Below are 24869 nucleotides of genomic sequence, written 5' to 3'. Positions count from 1 at the left end.
ATGATGGCCTTTATTTATCCATGTAACAGGTTTGGCAAGTGAGCAGTGATAATAAGTATGCTATCTGTATCAGTATCTGTTGTTGTTGTGTTTTTCTTTTTCCAACCGGCTGCGAAAATGAAAGCAGACGCGATTGGCTGATAGGAAGAACTTTTATGCCCTTAAATCAGATTTTAAACAGTGAAAACACATCGTACAAAATACAAACTCTGGTCAACGAAAAACAAACAATGCATCAAAACTTACACGAAGATAAAACATATACATGCACAAGAGGAACGACAGAGTACAGGAGATGCAGTGTATAAAACAATACAGAATAATGAGGAAACTCACAGCACCATAATGAATGTGAAGTGAAAAGTTCTGTAAAGGAACTTTGCCACCATCTGCAGAAGTCTGCTGAGTTTATGGGCCATGTCATATGCTTGGAAACCACTCGTACAAGTGTACACAAAGCAGTTCTCTGTCCGGAGTGTTTTGATGCGGAAGTTTTCTCAAGGGGCTCAGATAACGTCATAATGTAAACTCCTTTGTCCATGTGGCTTTGTCTAATTGCATATCTTCTCTGTCATCTCTTTCTGCAGGAAAAGAAAAAGAGGAGATGTTAATAGATAGAGTCTAATATGTTGTTTGAGAAAATGAATATTTACACCGTCATGATTCTGAGAAAGAAAGCAGTTGCTCCTTGAAGACTAAAAACAAACATAATTTCCTGGGGCACAAGAGGTGGGGCAATAAAACGAGGTCTATTCAAAAGATTTATCTTTTATGCAGCGTGTTGACATTAATGCCTTGTCCCTGTTTTCACATTGCAGGGGGAATTATGCAGCCCAAGCGAGGTAATGATGATAACTGCAGCTTTTTATTGACACTTGGAACACGATTCCCCATCAGCTCACATGCGATAGAGGCTCCTTAGTTGGAAAACAGCAACAAGTACAATCTTTAATCACATGACTATCCAAAGTCAGCAGATTCTCTTATGAGTCTTTTCTCATCAGACCTAGCCATTTCCTGGATACATTTTGTTCATGATGGAAAACTGAGTGAAAACTAATTAAATTTGTGTGTCATATGGAATATATTATCTTAGTGAGAACACTATGAGCTTCAGACTGAGTGATTTTATTGTGGGTGCCTTCTATGTACAGTGGCTTGCAAAAGTATTCGGCCCCCTTGAACCTTCCCACATTTTGTCACATTACAGCCACAAACATGAATCAGTTTTATTGGAATTCCACATGAAAGACCAACACAAAGTGGTGCACACGTGAGAAGTGGAATGAAAATCAGACATGATTCCAAACCTTTTTTTTTTTTTTACAAATAAATAACTGCAAAGTGGGGTGTGTGTAATTATTCAGCCCCCTGAGTCAATACTTTGTAGAACCACCTTTTGCTACAATTCCAGCTGCCAGTCTTTTAGGGTCTGTCTCTACCAGCTTTGCACATCTACAGACTGAAATCTTTGCCCATTCTTCTTTGCAAAACAGCTCCAGCTCAGTCAGATCAGATGGACAGCGTTTGTGAACAGCAGTTTTCAGATCTTGCCACAGATTCTCGATTGGATTTAGATCTGGACTTTGACTGGGCCATTCTAACACATGGATATGTTTTGTTTTAAACCATTCCATTGTTTCCTGGCTTTATGTTTAGGGTCGTTGTCCTGCTGGAAGCTGAACTTCCGCCCCAGTCTCAAGTCTTTTGCAGACTCCAAGAGGTTTTCTTCCAAGATTGCCCTGTATTTGGCTCCATCCATCTTCCCATCAACTCTGACCAGCTTCCCTGTCCCTGCTGAAGAGAAGCACCCCCAGAGCATGATGCTGCCACCACCATATTTGACAGTGGGGATGGTTCAGAGTGATGTGCAGTGTTAGTTTTCTGCCACACATAGCGTTTTGCATTTTAGCCAAAAAGTTCCATTTTGGTCTCATCTGACCAGAGCACCTTCTTCCACATGTTTGCTGTGTCCCCCACATGGCTTGTGGCAAACTCCAAACGGGACTTCTTATGGTTTTCTGTTAACAATGGCTTTCTTCTTGCCACCATAAAGGCCAACTTTGTGCAGTGCACGAATAATAGTTGTCCTATGGACAGATTCCAGAGTCACCATGGGCCTCTTGGCTGCATTTCTGATCAGCGCTCTCCTTGTTCGGCCTGTGAGTTTAGGTGGACGGCCTTGTCTTGGTAGGTTTACAGTTGTGCCATACTCCTTCCATTTCTGAATGATCGCTTGAACAGTGCTCCATGGGATGTTCAAGGCTTGGGAAATCTTTTTGTAGCCTAAGCCTGCTTTAAATTTCTCAATAACTTTATCCCTGACCTGTCTGGTGTCTAAATCCAATCAAGAATCTGAGGCAAGATCTGAAAACTGCTGTTCACAAACGCTGTCCATCTAATCTGACTGAGCTGGAGCTGTTTTGCAAAGAAGAATGGGCAAGAATTTCAGTCTGTAGATGTGCAAAGCTAATAGAGACAGACCCTAAAAGACTGGCAGCTGGAATTGCAGCAAAAGGTGGTTCTACAAAGTATTGACTCAGGGGGCTGAATAATTACGCACTAAAACTGATTCATGTTTGTGGCTGTAATGTGACAAAATGTGGAAAATTTCAAGGGGGCCGAATACTTTTGCGAGCCACTGTATGTACGCTAAACTGGAAAACACACCTACTCAAAGATGAACAATAAGCACATCAAACATTCACGCAGCTGGGATAAAGCTGGCAAGATGGTAGATATTCTCTGCTAGACTGACAGTTCCTCCGTTACAAAACCTCCATCTGATCCTTTTTCATATGCATCCTCACTTCACACTCATACATCTGATGTCTCACCAGAGGCTCCAGCTCAGAGTGATCAATGAGGTTGAACTCTGAGATGAAATAATAATAGTGTTTGTAGCAGGTATTGATGTGGGCCTCTGCACCCATACTGCAGATGCTGTCAAAGTGATGGATGTAAACGTGCACAAACACCCGGAAGAGACGGCTCAGGATCTTCTTGCACACCTGCTGGAAGTTCTTGGGGAAAGGTACTCCTAGGATGAAGAAGGAAAACAATAAGATATAAAAGGACTTCTATTCAGAAGCTGGTTTAATAAAATAATAGATTTGATAAAGGAAACTGTAGGACTCAATTGTAAATGGATTTACCATGTATGCAGATTTAAAAAGCATCATTAATCATGCTTATCTACAGGATAGGGCTATTAATCCACCGAATTTCCTAAATAATCTATTGAATAGTTTGTGTTTCAATCCCAAAACACTTAATAAAAAATATCTGTGTTTTGTGCTGAAGAGCTGAAAAGGCAGTGTGAAGAACAATCTAATTATTCGTATTTAATTTCTAAGCAAAGCGAAGACAGCATTGCTGTCTTATTCTCCCTCAGGTCCATGGAGGATTGTGATAACTGAGCAAACGGAGGGACAGAAACACCCTGAAGGAGTTGTCAAGCACTAACACACAACCAAAACCCATTCACACTCGTGGGAAATGTTTTCATCATACCTGACTAGCATGTCTAGGCTTGACATAGGAAAAGAGAAGTCCCAGAATGTCAGTGCTAACCACTGCGCCACAGAGAGGCTCTGAGCTCACGCTGCTGTGACGCATGAAGTTCTCACCTCTAATTTAACACTATGATCACCTTGTCAACAACCCCCTCTAAATGTCAACATTTTATTGTCTAATTAACCTCTCCTTGAACTCAATCATTGCATTCGTGAGCTTAATGAAGGAGACAACCTCTGCACTCTGTGCTGACACTTTAGTATAACATCTCTGCAGCCAGCACTCAGTCATGTATTAGCTTACGCACTCAAGAGCAGTCCGATGGTTTCATTTGTAAACTCCTCACACACACCTACTCTTGTGGGGAAGATTTCCTCATTATTGATCAGTGACTCTATCCAGTCCATCAGCAGATTCATGTACTTGAGAGCAGGCAGCTTGGTGGGTCTCTTGTAGTCTTTACCGTCCTGCCATCTGTACTCATATCTCAGTCCCCCAGACATGATAGGGCACGTGCGCTCGCTGCAGTACTCGCTCACTGTGCCATAGATTAGGTTAATTCTGTTGAAGAAATCCACCACGTGAACAGCAATCCAGTCATTGAGGTTCTCGCCTTCTGGGAGCTGAACTACTTTCCTCAGGTCCAAGCCAGATTTGAGCGAAGCCTGGGCCTTCTTGTACAGTTCAAACCGCTGCGTACCGGGCTCAAAGCGCTTCTTTGGCCTAAATGTTTTGTCTTTGCTAAACACTTGACCAAGACACAATGCCATTGACTCAGTTATTTCCCCTGAGATAAGGGGAGAGTGCGCAATGATGAAAAATAATTAGGTTGGAGTATGAGAACGTGTAGCCTTCCTGGGAGAGGGGAACCAGTCTGATTTCGGCTCTTGGAATGGTCGCAGGTGGAGGTCACAGGTGGAGGTCACAAGTGGTTAGCGTCTGTCGTGTAAAGACTGCAAGGAGCTCTTGTTTTCATTTGGCACGATGACACTGTGAAGACAATAACAGGCATGTTTTGGGGGTGAATAAAACATAAAAGATAAAACAATTCATGCAATATTTAATTACAACAATTGTTATAGCTACCATAAAGTAAAAAAAACAAAACAAAAACCTACATTTTCCTAAAGAAGACCAGCTAAAAGGGTTTTTTTTATAGTCACAGCTGCTCTTTGTGACCCAAATGACCTCAAAGCAAAGTTTTCAGTTGCAGCTACCAGTAAAAATAGCAACATTTTCAGTCTGCTGTACCAAAAGTCAGGCCAATTGAGTCAGGCATAACTGGGAAAATGAATAGTATGCTGTGATCCACTAAAGATTAAACTGTCCTCAAGAGGACTGTGCGAGAAAATGTCCTGAGTCAAATAGTTTTAATGCTCTTAAAGGCAGAACTACAACTTTAATTTTGTGTGGGACACACACACACACACACACACACACACACACACACACACACACGCACACACACACACACACACACACACACACTAAATATGGATAGAAAACTGCCCATTCTTCCTTGAGAAAGTGGATATGAAATTAAATTAAGAGTTTATGGATATTTTTTGTGCAAAACTATTGTCCATCTGTCTGGTGATTTGCTTGTATTGGGAGCATGACCTCACAGGTTTTGAATGTCACGGTAATGAAGCAGTAATGATTGCGCAATTTATTTGATATAATATGGTAAATGGTAAATGGCCTGTATTTGTATAGCGCTTTATTAGTCCCTAAGGACCCCAAAGCACTTTACACTACATCCAGTCATCCACCCATTCACACACTGGTGATGGCAGCTACATTGTAGCCACAGCCAGCCTGGGGCGCACTGACAGAGGCGAGGCTGCCGGGCACTGGCGCCACTGGGCCCTCTGACCACCACCAGTAGGCAACGGGTGAAGTGTCTCGCCCAAAGACACAAATATTAACTTGGAGGATTTATTTTAAAACAAGAAGATGGACGGTTACATTTTATAGTCTCAAATATGTTTTTTAAACGTGTTAGCGTGGCAAAACCGAATTGAATTGTACATTTCTATTCACCGTTTGAAGGATGTGGGAAGAATGTCCAGAGATCTGACACCTAGATTAAAGCAGCTGTGATTGCAACACATGATACTGCAGCCGCATTGAGTCCTGAGTCCCATTGTTAACCCTCTCAGGCCCAAATTAAGTTTTTTGTTGCTAATGCACAACCAAGTCCTGCAGCGGTACTTCTGAGTAAAAAAAACTCATAAAATATGTATGTGGGGTAATCAGGTTGTTAGTTCTTAACTGTTGCAAATCTGCAACGTCTGCCTGGAGAGGGTTAACTGCCGTATTCAGAATTTCCCACGGTTGTAACTGAGGCTCTGGTGACTTGAATTAGCAGATGTTTCTGTCACTTCATGCCAGTCTGTACTCCCAACACGTGATATTGATATGGGTGTTGTTATCTTTCTATTGACAAAATAACCTCAAAAATCACAACCCACAGGCCTCTCGCATGTTTGTAAAGCTTTTGGAGGACTGGGGTCCCTCCTGTCTTAATCTGAGGAAAAGGCAATGGCTAAAAATAAAAACAGATGTGATCATATCCATTGGCTCTTTCCACTAGCTTTCATAGTTTGCCTGATCTCAGTTCAAAACTCACCACTGGGGGAACTTGAATACGTGGTCAGTCGATAGCTCTGAATATGTCCATAACAAACGAGAGTTAGACAGAGCTTCATTCACTCCTAAACTCTGAGAGACACTGGTTCAGTTAAAGATTCAGCTCAGACATCTTTGGGATACGAAAACAGTTATGATTTATACAAAAGTGACAGTATGAAGGAGGAAGTGACTGTTGACCAATTTCTGTCCCTACTTGCCTGAGCAGTCACACTGAAGCATGTTAGAGCATGTAATGTGGCATGCATGCTTTGTTTTCTTCTTTTTCTACCAGTTTTCCATCAGACACTGCAATTTCTTGAAACTCTTTCATTTCGTGGTGCAGCAACAAAAAGAAACAAATTGTCAGTGGGAAAGCAAAACAAGACATTACAGAATGGAAAATCTCTGTGCACTGTACCTGGCCGAAATCCTGCAGCGGAGTATTTGGAATGTGGTGGAGAGTTGTGGGAAGTTCAGGGAGGATTCGAGTGTCTGGATCCTTTGATTCTAAACTCCCTGTGAAAGCCTGCTTCAGTGACTCTGCCCCCTCTAGGTCCTCTGAATTTTTTCTCTGCTAGTTGCTAACGGTCTTAAGGGGCTCCAACTTCCCTCAGGAAAACAGACAACACACTAAAAGAGAAAAAAGATATTTGCCTTCTCTTCCTGTAGGTGATGTCACTTCCTGACTTTGTCTAGTAGGTTCTGCTATCTGTGTGTGTGTGTCAGTATGTGGGTGGGTGTTTGGAGGACCTATAAAGTGAAAGAGAAGAAGGGCTGAAAAAGGCCTTCCCCGAACACTGACTCTGCCCTCCCTCTTTTCCATTTTTTTCTTTCTTGTCATTCTGCAGGCAAAGCAGCCAACCCTCTTATCCAACCAAAGCCCAGCCCTCTGGTAAAGGTCCTGAGAAAACATCCCTTCTCTTGAGCCACTTATAGGACACAGGGAAAAGAATAATCCCACAAACATTTCTGGATGCCTGGCAGTCCACGACCATGATGCCTGGCTATTTTTTATGAAGTCTCAATAACATATTATTTAAATTCTTTGCCTTTTAAAGAAGTTGCTTTGGAATTCAGTACGTTCCCTACATGGAAAAACTGCTCTTTGAAAGACACAATTTCTCTTTAAACGACTAAAAAAGCTCTGTGTTCAAATCATGAACAAACAAGCCACGTGTGACTTTAACAGTCAAATTCCTTGTGACCTTAGAAGGTTACCTTTTTTTGTGATAGCTGCTCTGTTCGTCTTACGGAAAAATGGTGATACTAAAGTCTACACCATGCATGAAGAAGCTCTCTATACTTTTTGTGAAATTGTTCCCTCCCAGCTGATAATATTGTATATGTTTGTGTGTCTGTACATACATAAGAATCCATATATATGTGAAAACATATTGATATGTCTATTTGACAATACAGTCAAAACTTTATGGTGGGTGAGGAGTGGGGGAAGGTAGATCTAAATTGCAGTACTCCAACATTTCCACCTGAGGTCAGCATGACTGTAATGATGGCGTGTGGGTGGAGATAACGAGACGCTAGTCAGAGCTATCAGTCAGTTATCAGCAAGGGAAATTCCCTATTTACTGATGAGCAGCTGATTATCTTTTTAAATAACTAAATCATGATCACATGTCAGTGATTAAAAAGAACTGACAGGTCAGATTGTTTTTGTTGGTGGTGGTTTTTTGATGCCATACATTTAACAATAAAATATAAAGTCACTAAAATAAAACATAAGTTTACTGTAACATTCATAAAGAAAGTACAAAGCCTGGTTAATGGTTGTGCAAAACACAAATAGACTGAACTGCTTAAGTAATTATTGAATTATTGTGTAAGTTGGTCTTGGTTCATTTTCTAGGTTTGAAGATTAACTATAAAATATTAAGCTGCTCCAATAACTGAATCTGTGTAATGGTTGTTTCCAATATTGTGAAAAGAAATGTCCGTGTATTAAAGAATCAGGAACTTTCTGGCACATTTGAATAATCAGTGTATGCTTATTACATTTACATTATTATAGTTTACTTTTTCAACTGATCATTGTGTGTCAAATGACCAAAAGCATTCGAACAACTCATTTATCTGAGTTATTCAAAAAATATATTCATCAATATAAATAAATAATAAAGCAGAACGTTAAAGAGAAATAATTCAAACTCGGAAATTTATATCCTTCCCTTAAGTTGAAATAGATTCTGATGTAATGATTGTTTACAATGTTATTCATATTTTTTCCGTGACATACACAGAAAAGCATGGATGAATCACGCAGGTGTGCATTTATGATTATTCCTTGCCCTATGCTCTAGTTTTCCATGTCAGAGTGAGTGTCATCATCCAGATATGTGACAGATGAGGAAGCTGAACCAGTCGGGCATTTCCTCACCTGCCTCATACCATCACTTAGTGTAATACTCTGCTATTATTCTCTTAAAAACCCACCACCTTAAGCACCATATATTTTTCCACTCCTTGAATGTAGCAGGTAGATTTTCTTTAAAACAAAACAAAAAAGAACATTTTTTTCACATGCATATGATGAAAAACATTTAACCTTTAAAAAAATAAAGCAAAAATAAATGCCTTAAATGTATAAAACGCACAATTTCATAGAGTTACAGTTTAGTACAGCTGTTGGTGTTACAGTATGTATCTTGAACTATTGCTGGATAAACCTACATGCTCTAAGTTTGTGGTTAATATTAATCCAGTTTCAACAGCAGTATTTGTACTCAGTTGTTCTGGAGCTCAAAAGTGAAAAGTATTGTCTCAAATTAAACTGTACATTCAAGCGGAGGTTATATATTTTACAATATTATTCTCAAACATGGGTTTTCACTGTTTTGGATTACTAACCTGCAGGGTCGAGAAGACCTTTTCAAATCCTTCAGAACTGTATAAACTCTGTTTATGTTTATGTCTCTTATACTGTATTTCTATGTTTCCAACTGCTGACTGTTTTGTAAAGGTGTCCCTTCTTGGCCACATTCACCTTAAAAAAGAGATTTTAATCTTAAGTGACTTTCCGATTAAATAAAGGATGAATTAAAAAAATAAATAAACAATCCTAAATTAACACACGCACACATAAATGTTATAGTTATAGTTATGACCATAACATTAGTTTCATTGTTGTTTATTTATAATGTTTTCTTGCGCTTTACTCAATTTCTTCAATTCATTACATAATTTGCTTTATGATGTTTTATATGATGATGTAATGTTGGCTTGTATGGACCCCAGTAAGAACAAAGGTCATCAGTTTGTGACTACAGCTTTAGGCAAGGTGGTGAGCCTACTACATTTGCAGGTTATTCATTACACCACAAGTAGAGCACATGTCTGATATGTGGTGTCATGGCTTGGCTGGAAGCCTACAGATCTTCCACAATGGTCATTATAGTTAAATCTCACCACCAGGACTCTGCTGCCCAGGAGATTTGAATGCATCTACTGTTTTTACTTTGAAAGGCCAGGAGTGTGTGACAGCTTTGGGCAAATAGAACCAGCTCAACTGAAAAAACAAGCAAATAAAAAAAAAATTTAAATCGTAGTGTGTTACATAAACTGACACATGTCTGGCATGAGGAATGCAACACGTGTGTTTATATAAAACATGTTGCTTCTACTTGTTTGACAGACAAGCCGACTTTTATCGCTTCCTTCCATCATGTTTTGTTGAAGAAGAACACCAGCGTGTTGTGCCACATGTTATATCCTGCAGTACACTTCAAAAAAAAAGTAAACACTGTTGAAGCAACAAAAGGCACAGCCGGGTTGCTGAACTGTGTTTCGGGCCTACTATATATGTGTAATTATTCTATACGCACGCACTGCTTTTGGTGTGATTATTTGAGTAGCTTATTAATTGGCTTATTACTTACTTATTACTTATTTACTGGCTCAGTTCCCAGCTATTTTAAACAAGCTATTGTTGAACCAATATTAAAGAAACCAAATTTGGATCCATCTCTTCCAAGCAGTTACAGGCCAATATCAAAACTACCATTGGTGTCAAAGATCTTGGAAAAAACAGTTGCAGAACAACTTAACAACTTTTTGGAAAAGAACAATGTTCTGGACATTTTCCAGTCTGGTTTCCGCAAATTGCACTCCACTGAAAGCGCTTTGCTTAAAGTGTCTAGTGACATTCTGATGGCAGCAGACTCTGGAGAGTACACTGTTCTGGTTATGTTGGATCTCAGCTCTGCTTTTGATACTGTTGATCACAGCTTCATGATAAATAGGCTGAAGGACTTGTTTGGGATTACTGGTGTTGTTTTAAAATGGTTTATGTCGTATCTATCTGAGAGATCCTTTACTGTCTGTTTAAATCACGTGCTGTCGGAAACATCAGTTCTGTCTTCTGGGGTACCTCAAGGATCTGTTTTAGGTCCTATTCTCTTTTTGCTGTATATCCTCCCTCTAGGCCACATTATCAGACGTTACAATAATATTTCTTATCATCTCTATGCTGATGACATTCAGTTGTACTGTTCTTTCAAAGCTTCTGAGTTGTATAAATTGTCTTGTTTAAATATATGTCTGTCAGAAATCAAACAATGGTTAAATGACAATTTCCTTCAGTTAAATGCAGATAAAACAGAAACTTTGATTATTGCACCTGATCACATGCTCTCAGAAATTAGGCAGCATATCAGTTTTTTAGACCCTTCATTTCAGTCGAGTCTCAGAAACTTAGGTGTTATATTTGACAGTTCGATGTCTCTTGAGAAACACTCTAAACAGCTTGTCCGGAACTGTTTTTATCATCTAAGAAACATTTCTAAACTCAGGCTACTGGTGTCAAAGGCAGAACTTGAGATGATTCCTGCTTTTATCTCTTCTCGTTTGGATTATTGTAACGGTCTTTTTACTTGTCTCAACAAATCAGCTCTGGATCGCCTTCAGTCTGTACAGAATGCAGCGGCAAGACTTTTAACTGGTACAAACAAGAGGTCACACATTACTCCAGTTTTGGCTTCTCTTCATTGGTTGCCTGTAAATTTTAGGGTTCATTTTAAAATTTTAGTTGTAACTTTTAGAGCTCTGCACGGTGAAGCTCCCCAGTATATCTCTGACCTGCTGAAACCTCATGCTTCATCCCGAGCACTTAGGTCTTCAAGTCAGAGGCTACTGGTGGTCCCACGTACTAGGTTTAAAACACGTGGGGATCGAGCTTTTCAGGCACTGGCACCTAGGCTGTGGAACTCTCTGCCGTTGTCTTTACGCTGTCTAGACTCTACTGACTCCTTTAAAAAGCAGCTGAAGACATTTTTATACAAACGGGCTTTTAATTAATTTAATTAATTTTAACTTGTATGTCTGATCTTATTGTAAAGCACTTTGTGATTTTTATCTGTGAAATGTGCTATATAAATAAATTTTACTTACTTACTATTTTACTTACTAATTGTATTTTAGTTTTTCTCTAAAGATATGGCAACTTACCTATACTCTGCATACTTTTATTCACATATGAGAGGAACCAAACTCAAAGTCATTTCTGTGTGTCAGTCGTTTTTTTTTTACAATTGTAACCAGTAGTAGTTACAAAGAGCAGAACATGAGCTCGAAACTGTACAGAATTTACATTACAAACTGTTACAATGAAACATCTGTGAGTGACCGCGGAATGGAGACGAAATGACATTTGATACACTGAGATGATTACGTCCATATTAAGCGACTAACTCACGCCAGTGTAGAGATGACTCCACCTTTTTCCGCCTCCATCAACGGGTTGGGTCAGGAGGAAGATTTAAGCCGAGAGGAAGAGGAAGCACCGCTAACTAAAGCCACGCTTTGCGTCTTTTCTCCAGCATTCATTCGACAGACTCCACAGGTTTACTTCAGTAAAAGTGAGTAGCTTTTGGACACTGTTGTCAGACTGTTTAACAGTGAGTTAAATGTTGACTCAGGGAGTTACTTTAAGGTGCTGCAGTTTTTTTTCCTCCCTCAGGGGAGGGGGGGGAGGGGGCCAGATGTCAATTTAAACAATGTCAAATTCAAAGCTTTCTTTTGTTGTTTGTCTTTAAAGGCTCTTTTTTTTTCTTACGCCTACAGTAAAGTAAAAAAAACAAACAAACTAGAATTTTTGTGTATATAATCTTTTTTCTTTTAAAGAAAAAAACAAAAACCCTCAAAGTAAGGCGTTACCCCCTAACCAGATATCCGGTGTTGACTGGACTAATTGTATCGCCTGTGCACCTATTGTTGTTCTGCACTTTGAAGGGTTTTGATGTCATTTGCCATTTTGTAGCTGTCATGCATCTAAAGGGAGGCGATAAAGACAGCATATTAATGTGCATACTGCAAGCTGCAAATGTGCTTCCGCGAGAAGTGAAATATAGTTTACCTGCTGGTCAAATGTCACAACGGTTTCTAACGGTTAACGCTAAGCCAGAGCGACGCAGAAGCGCACACTCAGCTTCCTCCAGCTCAGAAACATACTCGCCTTTAGCTAATCTGTCAGGTGAAACATGGTTACAAAGTCAAGTTGTTGCATATATGAAGGGGCAAAACAACAACAACTAAAAACAACTTTCACACCACTAGCAAAATTTAGATTCTCCACTAAATGCTGTGTGATCTCTTATAGTGGCGAGGCGGAGAACTACATCAAACATCACATCTGTTATGTAACATGTGATTGAAAAAGAGTAGGCGTGTGCATGTATTTTTAATTAGTCTAACTTATTATTGTGTAATGTTAACATCCATAAGTGCATTTAATGTGCGGAAAGTCTGACTATAGGAGAAAGGGATGCCATGCTAGATATTTAATGGCATTTCTATGCATTTGATTGCCCACAGTCTCTGCAGCCTCTGCATTATTTGAATTGCCACAATTTTCCACTGTTTAGCTGGAGAGATTACACCGATGCAAGAAGTAGTTTGGTTAAACAATTTAAGCTTTGTACAGTTTTGATTAGTTCATGAAAGTGTTTAAATGCCCCCCTTCCCCCCAGTTATGTCCCTGTGAAAATAGCCTTTGATGGTTTCCAAATTGTGTGCCAAGATAGATTATGGGCTACTAACTGAAAGTTACGACAAATGTTTACAATGTCAACAAACAATTGTGTGACTTAGACAAAAGACCTCAAGGTCAACCAGCCCAGCCATATCTCTGATAGCAATGTAAACACTACAGCAGTGCTGTGGCTGTTAACAGTTCAGCATCATACTCTTATCACTTCGCCTTCAAATGTCAACACCTTCTCCGATGGCCTTGGGTAGTTTCAAATATAATCTTCAACCAGTAGAAATGACACTGGGTCTTTTTAAACGGTGCGTTTCTGACTATGCTTCTATCCAGCAGTGTGGTGGTGGTGCAACCACACCTCACATGCGTCTCCTGTTCATCAGCGAGCATGTGTAGTGGGGGGATGTGTCGTTTTACTTCACCTCATGTTAAAACCTGTTTTTTGGTTGTTTTTAAATGGGGAAGCAGGATTTTAAGGTTGCTTCCCCAACTGGGTTAGTTCACTGACATTTTTAAGATCTGCCCTGACATGATATTTTTTTTTTTTTTTTAAACTCTGTGTGTGAACTTGGCAGAACTGACAGCAGTCAGATCTGCCGTCAGTTAACTTAAGGCTTCTATTGGCTCTTTAAATGTTTTCCAGAAACTCTCTGAACTCCTGCTTATTTAGACAAATGCCTTCATAGTCTCTATTTATGGACCGACTTGTTCTAAAACAACTTCCTTGGAAAATACTCCAATTGGGAGTAAGTTGCACGCTCAAGGAACTTACAGTAAATTTGACCTCTTGATGTCTATAAACAAGTATTTTAGAAGGCTCATTTCATGTTTCTCCATTCGGGTGGAGAAGCTACTGTACCTGATATTCAGCATTTCATTTAGCCAAATGTCTGAATGTCACTTAAGTGCTCACATGCTGATAGGGAACTTTGTCGAGGGGAAGAAGTGTGACGTTGTCAATTAACTGTTATCTCTTTTGTTTGGGGTGTGGCCATAATGCACATGAACGGCAGCAGTAGACAGTATGGGTTTCAGTTTGAGGCCTTTTAAGTGAGCAGATCTAAACAGCTGATCTAGTTGGACTAGAAGTAATTAAAGCTCAACGTTTGATGTGCACTTCAGTCTGTATAAGCATCTAATATTTGAATTCCTATGTTGTAATTTAAATTCTTCAATTCCAAGAAAAGAAAGTAAAGTACTGGTTTTATGTCCTCCAGTATGCTATGACTGGTTCTGTGTTTTGACCAGCATGTTTAGTTACGGTGGCCAAATGGAAATCAATTTTCCATTCGTTTGTATCGTTTTATGGAAATGTGTGCCAAAGGTCAAATGATACAAATACTGTAAATTAAAAACTGACAGACTGATTAGTAATACTTGAACCCTTTTTTATGTGGGGGGGGTTGCCCTTAAGTGTGTGTGTGTGTGTGTGTGGGGGGGGGGGGGGGGGGGGGTTCCTGTTATAGCAGTTTCGCAGGTATCCAGACAGACACAAAGTCTCATTCCACTCATGTTAAAGTCTTGCCCAGTCTCAACATATAAGATTAAACTTTATTAATCCCTCGGGTGGGTTCCTCTGGGAAATTCGGTTTCCAATAGCACAGCACCGACAGACTTGCAGAACGTGAGCAGAATATTATATAAATACAGAGACGTATATAAATAAAATATACGAAAGGGATAAATAGGAATAAGAATACAAGGGAATTGCACATTTCAAGTATTGAAGTCTATTGCACCGTTGACTATTAACAAAAAGTATTACACAGTGAAGTGAAGAGGCACTACAACCTAGTTGTTCCCCCCTCCTTTGTCCTCCTGTTTCCCCTCCAGAGAGGAGTTAAACAGCTTGATGGCGTGTGGGACAAAGGAGTTTTTAAGTCTGTTGGTTCTTGTATGTTTCAATATCAAGTCTGAGTTTTTAGGCGCTGTAAACCGACTTGCATATTCACTTCTGTTTTTAATGAGGGATTATTGCAGACATTACAGTGTGCTCACGTTTGGCTTCGTCTCTTAAATTGTTTAGATGGCTTATTACTAATCTGAAGAGTCAAGTTCCTGTGTTATAATAGCTGAATGAGGAAACACGCCCAACTTTTCATATTACTAATGACTCTAATGTCTGGTTTAAAGTCTCAGTCCTAAGAAAATAAAACTCATATGCATCCTCCAGCTTCGCTTGTTTATGTTATTAAAGATTTTTTTTTTCCAAATAATTCTTTTATGCATGACCACAGATTAAATGATGGCACCATGCAAATTTACTTCATGCTTCCTGTATGTGCTAAAGTGCAGTGGGGTTGTTTTGGTTACCCCCCATTTTTCTCTCTCATGCACTCACTCACCATGAAGTCAGGTGGGTTCGCAGAGGTGCAGTGGACTAACAGCTATGGAAAGTTTCAGAAATCTGAGACCTGTACTCTGACAGAAGGAAGGAGGGAGGTGCTTTAAGAGAATGGGAGCAGTGTTGAACGTCCAGCCGGCAGGTAGAGGAGATGCAGCCCCCCCAATACCATACACACCCAAATACAATTGAGGGGGGGGGGTGTGAACATGCCAGTCCTGAGACGAGTTCAGCAACATTCCTGCACCGGGGAGTAGTGGTTTCTACAACTTCAGCATTTGGTTGTTGTTTTGCATTTTATGAAACATGTCACTTGGTGAGACTAAAGCATGTTTTCAGTCTTATCATATGTAACATCTGCTATGGCTGCTTGATAATATGCTAATCTGCATTCAAATCTGAGGATTTTGACTAGTCACTGTTCCAATATCACACAAGTTCATGACAAAGGTTCTTTAGACAAAGGATATTTAATCCAGAATAAAACCAGATTATGCAACTTGTATTATGTCAGCAGTCTGTGTATTTTTGCCAGCAATCAAAGCCTGCAGAGTAAATGCTGAGGTTTGTTCCTTGCTCTATAGATTGAATCTTCAGAGAGTCTGTTGGTGTGGGGAGTATATTCATAATATATATATATTTTTTTTTCATTAGGCTTATATAAGAGTAAAATTCTTAGGAAAATAAAAACAAAATGATTAACTTAAGCATGCATGGAAAAAACCTAAATATTTACATAATTGCTGAGCATTCCTTCAATAGCATTACTGTAATGTAATATACACTACAAGTTTTTAAATTTGACACGTGCACTCAGGTGTTCATCCAGATACTTTCACATTCGCACACTTTCTCAGCCTCGCTGCCCCTAAACGGTTGTCTCGTTTTTCGCAAGTATGTGAGAGCACATACCTGTCCAAGAGGTACATGTGCTCTCAGTGTGTCAGGATGACGAAGCTGCAAAGCAAGTTGGGGTTTGGTTGAATGAAACCAGCTTATACAGCCATGATTACAGTTATCAACTTCAGATAAAATTGTATAAAATGCAGTCGGCCTGAAGATTGTGGTCCCAGGTGACAGTTCTGTCCCTGAGGACGTGAACATACTACTAATACTTTTTTTGTTTTCTCTGGCGTCTGTCATCCAGCTGGCTTGACTGGAATGTGTGTCGGCGTTTTGCCGCGTGAGGTTCATGTTAATTTAGCTGACTTATGTAGCCAGTCGGTGTGCTGTCAGGTTTTTGATGTTGCTGCCTTTAGGACTTTCTACCTGGGGCGAGACTGCAGACTCTCAGGAATGCAGTTTGTGTTAAACAATCGTTTAAAAATTGCCAGTAGCATGCCTTCAGAGGTGACGTTCATACACTCTATAGAGTAATGGACGTTTTTGCTTTATGTAATTTGACCAGTTATTTTTACCCTGGCGGGAGAGCCTGATTTGTCACACCACTTTGTGACATTCTAGTGGAAATTCTGGGAGACTTGTGCTTCCTGCTTAAAGCATTTGCAGCACACAGTTTGCTCACTGTGCTCTTTACATCTCAATCTACTGAGATTCTACCGTTTAATTCTGAGCTATTGGTAAATATAAACTTTGCATCAGTGTCAACAGTTGAAGGTGTACACCTTTCAAGTGAATTGATTTTACCGTGTAAAATGGGCTTTTGGTGTGTGTCTGACACTGAGGTTAACACAACGTGTGATGTGTGCAATATTACCAGCTTATGTGTCTGAAAGCATGTACATGCTTGTACTTGGAAGGTTTTCACGCAGTTTGACATCTGAAGCATCTGACGTCTGTCAAGCAACTTTTGATTTTAAAAAATAAAAATACAGGTTTTATCGAGATGTTGCTTTAACTTTCCCTTAGATCAAACCAAAATACACTGAATATTTATCTGTCAGTCATATGCAGATAATGGTCTGAGTGGAAGTGAGATAAACATCAAAACTGTTCTCAGCGTCACGTTTATCAGTACGGGAGTAAAGTGGCTGATCTTGGAAACCACCGTTTGTGGCACTTCCGCTTCTGTCATATTCTGTATTTTGTTCAGTGGGAACAAAAAGGGTTACTGGTTTCACTGAGGAGCATGACTGTCATATTTGAAAGGGCTTTGTCAGCACCTCAAACTGCAGCTGATCTCGTTTTTGTTGTCAGGTGTGTTTTGGTATTTGGAGGAAGGGCTGAAATGCACTGGAGTGCTACCTCCACTCTCCCATGTTGCCCCCAGGGCCAGAACAACAGGCGAAGCTGGCTGGGTCGGATACCGTCTCACTAAACGGGGCCTTTTCCACTATAAGCTCATTTGTGTCATGCTTGCAGCTGGCTCGAGCTGAATGGCCAAGTTGAACTATTATCTGTCAAAGCCACTATTTTTATCAGTGCTACAGGCATTTTATGGGCTCTTGTTTCTGTGTCCTTATCGGCCTCTTTAAACAAAGGTGCGTGCGTGCGTGCGTGCGTGTGTGCGTGTGTGTGTGTGTGTGTGTGCGCGTGTGTGTGCGCGCTAGTGATGCAAATCTTTACAAAGCTGTCTAGTAGACTGATAATAAATGTGTGGAATTTTAGAAACAACTTTTTTTCTTATTCTTCTTAAAAATAATGATTGCTTGTAGTTTTGACTAGAACACCTTAAATTAAAAAAACTCAAACCCACTTTTTGTTACTTACAACTAATGTTTATTAGATCCCAGTGTTTCTGTCCTATTGAACTTTAGCGTGTACAAAATCTGTGTTGCCAAGGCTGCAATGATCCATAACCGGGTTTTTCCTGGAAGCTCTAGATGTGCCTTTAAGGGACAAATGAGTGTGTCTTATCTTATAGATGTTAAAATGTGTTTTCCTTTCTTTCTTTTTTTTTTTTTTGACCATGTAATAAGATTAAATTACATTTATAATACTTAAACTTTTTTTTCTTTTTTCTTTTTTTTTTTTTTAAATGAATCAATCGCAGTCTTGGTGTTTGGGAAAGGCCAAAAACTCCTTGGATGCCAAAGGTGTAATGTGCAAAAGCATGTGGTGTAACTCGTACTACACATTTTTTGTTTCTCCTTAAGCATGGCTGGGTGTGGCAGTGGGATCAGGATAAGAAGTTTCCTACTGGAAAGCAAAACCTCCTTCCACAACACTAAAGAATTTTAAGCATTGCCATATGAGTCACTTCTTCCCATTGCAGCAATTAATTTCATCTTCCTTTTGCTTTGCTATCCAACCCTGAGCAAACATCTTTATAGCTCTCTTATCTTGCCTTGTAGTTTAAATTTATCCAACACCTTTTTTCTCTTTTTCCATGAGGCTACCAGGAGAGGCTTCTTGGATTTTTCCTTTTAAACTGGACTTGCATGTGTACCTAATGAAGCTGTATTTCCTGTTGGACAATACAGGACAAACACAAACTATAGCAGGAGGCTAGTCGGCCTTGTTGAGGCATTTTACTCGTGCCGTGGATTGTCCAGCAGTGCAGGAGAAGAAATGGAGGCTAGTTTTGCTTTATGGGTGTTGGCCAGGCCGAGGACCAGTAAAGGCGTAACAATGGCTCCCTTCATGATAACAGAGTCTCTACTGATTTCTCGCCCGCTCCCTGTGAATAATATTATCAGCCCACCCCTGAGAGGAGCCGTACAGGGTGACTCCAGAGTAGGGTTTCTGGTGTTTCAAGTGAGTGAAGGGTGTGACAAGGAGAGCAAAGTAAGGAGGGGGTAGGCGAGTGGGTGGGTGGGTTTTGACGGCAGCTTGGTGAAACCTGGGGGCGGTCACAGAATACATACATCAAGGTAGTGTGGGATTTAAATGGAGGTAATCTCTCACCTCAGTAGTTCTCTCTCTCTCTCTCTGGGTTACACAGAGCAGCCACTCTCTTCCCTCGCTCGCTCTCGTTCAGGCTCAGCCTCTTTCCCTCCCTCTCCTTGTGTGAACTAGTTATTCATCCACTGTATGAGTCAGGGAGGGTGGAGTTTTGGAAGACCGCTGTACCAGTCACACTTTGTCAGTTTACTTTCTCAATCCCATCTCTTTCTGTCACTTCTCTGCTGCTGCTGCTGCTGCTGCCGTCTGCCCTTGTACTTTACACTTAGGCTTTATCGTGCTGTGCAAGAGGAGTCCACTTCGGCTTTTTAAGTGGAAATTTTTTGTCTCAGCAAGGGTAAGTTGCTCAATGTTACGCCAAAGGTGAACTAACTTGTGTGTGGAGTCTGTCAACACTTCGAGCAGTTCAAGGTTGTTTTAAGCTTCTTTACTCAAAGGTTTTGGTTCCTTTCGGTCAGGCTGCTTTTTGTCACTGTTGTTATAAGATAATTGACTGTATGCTTAACAAATGGGTTCCTGGTTTGGTCCCCCTCCCCCATCTCCTGAATTTTTTTTTTTTTTTTTTCCCATCATCTCTGCTGCTCCACTTTGTTCATCATTAACTCTTAACTCGTGAGCTCCCTTTTTCCATCCCTATGATTCATTGACATGGCTCTCTTAAGAAAATGTTTCCCCTCCTTTTTCACTGTATCTCTGCTGCGAACCAGCCACACCATTTAAGTCAAGGTCATTTAGTAATGGATAGGTGGTTGTAGTGGGACTGGTCTTTTAGGACTTCACTCGAAGTGTAAATTGGAATTCTAAAAAGCTTTTAATGACTTTTTACTTCTATTCAAAGTAGAAAGGGCCTTCAATGGCCACATGCCAGCTTGCATTACATCATTGGAATCTAACCTTTTCTTTTTTTTTTCTTTTTTTTCTTGACCCCTCTCAACTATAAGAGGAAGTTGGTGTTGACCTGTGGAATTACTGATAAGAGATGAAAAGTGGCGACTGGTCGGGCTTCAGTGTACTGCTAGTCCAAATCCTGTGGTGATGCTGATGTTTAACTGGTGGACAGTTGGGTGGCGTCATGTGTCGGTTAATTGATAACTGGGTGCAATAAATGATACTTTATTATCCATGTGAGGCAAACTGACTGCTGTTAGACAAACATTATTGGTGGTAATAATTCTAGTTTCTTTCATGGAGAAATGGGCGGGAGGGGGACATTTTTCTTTGACCTTCTACTTTCATCCTGTTCTGAGAACACAAATATTCATTCTTGGTTGTTTTGTCATGAATCACAAGACTATCCTCTGACTTGCACAGTCAGATTTATTCTAAGTACCCTTTCTAGGCAGTCACATGTTGCCTGTTCATATTTGAAAATGGGATATTTTTTTTTTTTTTTTTGATTACTTTCATCTTGTTGTGGTGGGATTTCCTTAAACCTGCACTTTTTAACAGTGGTGATGCTGTATTATTATTATTATTATTATTATTATTATTATTATTATTTTTATGAAAAGCATCACTTGCTAAACCATAATGTGATCAATTTAACTTTTCAGCATTTTCCCTCAGAACAAGACTCTGCACAACAGACATGATGATACTCTTGTTGAAATGTAAGGTGCCTGACCAAAGGCCTCATCCGTCAATTCAAAAAAAACAAACCTTTGTGTAAGAGGCGTCTGAAATACACTGATTGTCATACTCGACGCAGGAATTTTCATGTCACAAATAAACAGCTCTTTGGTTTCACAATGTCGTCGGAAGGAAGCGATGTGGCTATCACAAGAAGTGGTCTGGAATGCTGCAGTAAATTTGGAAGCTTAACAAGAAGGACAACTATAAAAACAGTGGTGTTGACACAGTGCTTAGGTTAACAATTTCTTGAATGTACAAAGCGACGAGGAAGGAGGATGAGTTTGACACAAGACACTAATTTATCACAAACTGTTTGAAATGCATTTGACTTTTGGATTGTGCAACAGTCACTTTCTCTTCTGTTTTCACTGCGACTTGGTTTCTGACTGAAATCCCATTTGGGGGGAAAAACAGAAGAGAAAATGACTTTTGCACAAATTCCCCAATCTGATTTCTAACTTTTACTTAAAAAAAAAAAAAATGGATTTCCTGCCTATCAGATCGATCTAGCTCATTGGTCACAAAATGCATAACCTGAATCCACATGTACTTTTCTTTTTCTTTGCCCCTCTAGGCACCCATGTGAGCTCGGGTCACCTGACCTTCATTCCTCAGGCTTAAATTATTAGCTTTTAATTGTATTGACTTTAGGAGGGCTGTACTTTTTGGCAGTGAAAGAGCATTGTAGACTCGTATCAAACAATGCATCCTCTGGGTCCAGTGTGGCTTGCGCTGACCGCACCCTGCGTATAAATATGTTTTGTGGTTTACATTTGAAATCTGCTTTAAACATCAGAAAATGTCCAGTTTCGAAAGCAGAGCAGTTTTCTTGTGTGCCGACTGCTTTTAGTGGTCTCTATAAAACTGCCATGTCACAAGAAGGAGCAGTCGTCAGTTTAATGGGTTCAGTGACCAGGAACTTCAACTGCTGGGTTTATTGGTGGAGGCAGTATTGTGCCTTAACTCGTGGCCTGACTCTTGTACACAAACAGCCAGCCTCAGTGTGGGATGAGGGATGCCCTCAGTTCCTTGTAGCACCTCCTCTCAGATATCAGGCCATGTCTGATGAGTGGTTCGAACCAGGGCAAAGCATCTTGGGAATTTCTGTTGGGAGTGTTTGTTTGGTGAGGGATGAGCTCTCTGCTCCAGTAACTGCGTTTCAGACCTGCTGAACCAGGAAATGTAAGAATGCGCCTCCCTGAGGACACCGGCAAGACAGAGGGAGGGGGGGTTGCATTTTTTTTTCTTTAGAAAATAATTTTGCATGTTTTTAATTTCTCTAGAAATGTAACTGTTTAAAAATGATCTGTTCAGGGTTCTGTTTGAACAGGAAAAATGATCCCGGCATGACAGGTTTGACCTTAAACCTTTGTGTTTTTTGACACCGTTTAAAACAAATGCTGTTCTGCTTTGAGTCAAATTTCAGCCCCTGAGATATTCTCGTGGAGCTCTGGAAGGATTGTTGCAGTGTTTTCCTTTCAGCTAAAACTAACAATGAGCTTTTTGTGTATTTGTTTGCAGATAATTGGGTCATAACAATACAAGAGCCAATATGCTTCAGGAGATTCAGGAGATGGGCTCACATGCCAAGGATATCTATGATTTCCTTCTGTCGGGACTTGGTAGGTTTAGTCTTTTTTTTTGTTTTTTTTTTTTTTTTTTTGTTGTTGTTTTTTTAAACACTGAGAAAATACAAACTTGTGTTTGTTTGTCTAAATAAATTTCCCCTTTCCCGCTCTAGATCCACGGATCACAGATTATCCTCTGATGCAGAGTCCCATAACCATGACGACAATACTGCTGGGCTACCTGTTCTTTGTACTGTACCTCGGACCTCGCTTAATGGCCAATCGCAAACCTTTCCAGCTCAAGGAGCCTATGATAGTTTACAACTTCTTGCTTGTGGCCTTGTCAATATTCATCGTATATGAAGTAAGAATCTGTTATCTAGCATTTAAAATATTAAAAGAATAAAGTTAATGCACATTGTTAGCATTTCATCATTTATTCAAGACTGCTTTCCTCAATGGATATTGTTGGATATATTCATTTGGTTGAACCTGCATCTGTAAGGATCAATGCCCTCAGCAAAGATAAAGTCCTGATAAACTTGTGTTTTTATTTGCAGTTTTTGATGTCTGGGTGGGCCACAACGTATACTTGGAGATGTGATGCAGTTGATACCTCTAACAGTCCTCAAGCACTACGAGTAAGTCGCCCTAACTCTATAACAATTACTATTATTAAAGACTATGAATATGAAAACTGACTTTCATTCCACTGAGTCACAAACTAAAAAGTCTCTCATTGTTAGATGGTCCAAGTGGCGTGGCTGTTCTGGTTCTCCAAGATTATTGAGCTGATGGACACAGTAAGTTCGCATATTCTGATGCCATGGTTTATAAAATGTGCCTTAATGTTCAGTTTTAGTAAACGGTGTTCTGACCAGAATCCCCTCTGTTAGATCTTCTTTGTGTTGAGGAAAAAGCACGGCCAGATTACCTTCCTACACATCTTCCACCATTCCTTCATGCCCTGGACCTGGTGGTGGGGAGTTGCGTATGCTCCAGGTAAGTACATAACCTTAAGTTGTCAATGGTTAATGGAGGAGGGAGGGGGGAGGGGGAGCATTGCGGAAGTGTTATGCAGTTAGCTCATCCTGCATACCAATCTTGAAGATAAGATGGTCTTTTTAAAGCCTTTCAAGAAGCTTTGTGCAGATGACCTGACTATCGATATGAAAATGATTAACCAAGGGAATTCGGTGTGATGTTTGTGGTTATCACTTCAGGTGGAATGGGATCTTTCCATGCCATGGTAAACTCTTCCGTCCACGTTGTTATGTATTTCTACTATGGCCTTTCTGCTGCTGGACCTCGCTTCCAGAAATTTTTGTGGTGGAAGAAATACATGACTGCAATTCAGTTGGTACGTATAGCCTACACTGACTCAGTGGTGTTACCAGTAGAGCACATTTTTATTGTGTATTTGGCTAATTTCTCATTTTTCTTCTCAATAGATCCAGTTTGTGCTGGTATCTCTCCATGCTACCCAGTATTACTTCATGAGCAGCTGTGATTACCAGTTCCCTGTGATCCTCCACCTCATCTGGATTTATGGTACCTTCTTCTTTGTTCTGTTCTCCAACTTCTGGTTCCAGGCTTACATTAAGGGCAAGCGACTGCCGAAACAGTGTCAGAACAGCACAGCTGTGCACACAAATGGCAAATACTGTGAGAATGGCAACAGTGTGAAAAACGGTACTGCCAATGGTGTATCACACGGGGTTACCAATGGCTCGGTCCACCACGAGAATGGCAGCTCTTACATGGGTAAGATGAAGAAGGCCTAGGAAGTCTGGAAGGAAAAGCCCAAGATGTATGGCCCTGTAAACCTGATAAAACTACTACAGATTCCAAATAATTTGTTCCTTTCTTTTTCTGTTTTTAGTTTTCTATGTAAAATGTGGGAGGATGATGTGGTCAGTGACTTCCACAGGTGGGGTCCCAAATTTGGTTGTTTGGTTTGTTAGTTTCTTTGCATTGGGGAACCATCTATGGAACACAATGTATGAAGAGAAGATGTTTTGACCCATGTTGTCTTCACTGATGTTGCAAACAACCTCCTAGTTCAGTATCACTTTGGTGGCCTTTCACCACACTTGTCTTCACTTCTTATCTGACCCCCATGTCCTCCTGACACACTGTGGACAGATGACTGTACAGTTTCTATCAAACTTGAAGATGCTTTTTGTAAATAGTTTTACAAAAAAAAAAAAGAAACTAATTGTATTGCTATACTTTAGACTTTCTAAAATTTGTTACTTTGTATTTAATTAATATGCAAATAAATTCCATTTTAAATGATCAGCGTTGACTTTTTTTCCCCCCAAACTCTGACAACAGTTTATTGGATATGTAACTTGATTTCACTTAGCAGATCTTTGGG

The 24869-nt window shown here is 40.1% G+C and overlaps 2 protein-coding genes across 6 annotated transcripts; one reads left to right on the top strand and one right to left on the bottom strand.

Moving 5' to 3' along the window:
* Nucleotides 1-133: 133 nt before the first annotated feature.
* On the bottom strand, nt 134-11968 carry mob3c (MOB kinase activator 3C). Of its 4 annotated transcripts, none has more exons than XM_040052715.1 (5): nt 11855-11959; nt 6569-6780; nt 3869-4506; nt 2838-3040; nt 134-581 (listed from the first exon to the last, which is right to left on the bottom strand). In XM_040052715.1, the coding sequence occupies exons 3-5, from the start codon at nt 4284-4286 to the stop codon at nt 552-554; spliced, it is 651 nt and encodes a 216-aa protein (XP_039908649.1). In that variant the 5' UTR covers nt 4287-4506; nt 6569-6780; nt 11855-11959; the 3' UTR covers nt 134-551. The 4 variants fall into 4 exon arrangements, with proteins under 4 accessions (XP_039908649.1, XP_039908651.1, XP_039908652.1 ...); XM_040052717.1 differs by lacking the exon at nt 11855-11959 and adding an exon at nt 6149-6474 and having other exon boundaries at nt 6569-6884; XM_040052718.1 differs by lacking the exon at nt 6569-6780 and having other exon boundaries at nt 11855-11968.
* On the top strand, nt 11903-24788 carry elovl1b (ELOVL fatty acid elongase 1b). 2 transcript variants are annotated; one of them, XM_040052713.1, is made up of 8 exons: nt 11903-12017; nt 22443-22543; nt 22663-22853; nt 23050-23130; nt 23236-23292; nt 23386-23491; nt 23713-23849; nt 23941-24788. In XM_040052713.1, exons 2-8 carry the CDS (start codon nt 22474-22476, stop codon nt 24271-24273), a joined length of 975 nt encoding a protein of 324 aa, XP_039908647.1. In that variant the 5' UTR covers nt 11903-12017; nt 22443-22473; the 3' UTR covers nt 24274-24788. The 2 variants fall into 2 exon arrangements, with proteins under 2 accessions (XP_039908647.1, XP_039908648.1); XM_040052714.1 differs by lacking the exon at nt 11903-12017 and adding an exon at nt 19270-19626.
* The last annotated feature ends 81 nt before the right edge of the window (nt 24789-24869 follow it).

This window comes from Simochromis diagramma, unplaced genomic scaffold, assembly GCF_900408965.1.
Source record: "Simochromis diagramma unplaced genomic scaffold, fSimDia1.1 OVJJ01000419.1, whole genome shotgun sequence".
Classification (NCBI taxonomy): domain Eukaryota; kingdom Metazoa; phylum Chordata; class Actinopteri; order Cichliformes; family Cichlidae; genus Simochromis; species Simochromis diagramma.
This window is presented reverse-complemented; position numbering and strand designations above follow the sequence as displayed.

Coding starts and splice junctions, on each gene's coding strand:
- mob3c (XM_040052718.1), bottom strand. CDS start 4,286: ATGGCATTGTGTCTTGGTCAAGTGTTTAGCAAAGACAAAACATTTAGG. Junction 3,041..3,868: donor AATCTTCCCCACAAGAGTAG/GTGTGTGTGAGG, acceptor TCTTCATCCTAG/GAGTACCTTTCCCCAAGAAC. Junction 582..2,837: donor ACTCTGAGCTGGAGCCTCTG/GTGAGACATCAG, acceptor CTTTTCCTGCAG/AAAGAGATGACAGAGAAGAT.
- elovl1b (XM_040052713.1), top strand. CDS start 22,474: ATGCTTCAGGAGATTCAGGAGATGGGCTCACATGCCAAGGATATCTAT. Junction 23,131..23,235: donor ACAGTCCTCAAGCACTACGA/GTAAGTCGCCCT, acceptor TCTCATTGTTAG/ATGGTCCAAGTGGCGTGGCT. Junction 23,293..23,385: donor TTATTGAGCTGATGGACACA/GTAAGTTCGCAT, acceptor CCCCTCTGTTAG/ATCTTCTTTGTGTTGAGGAA.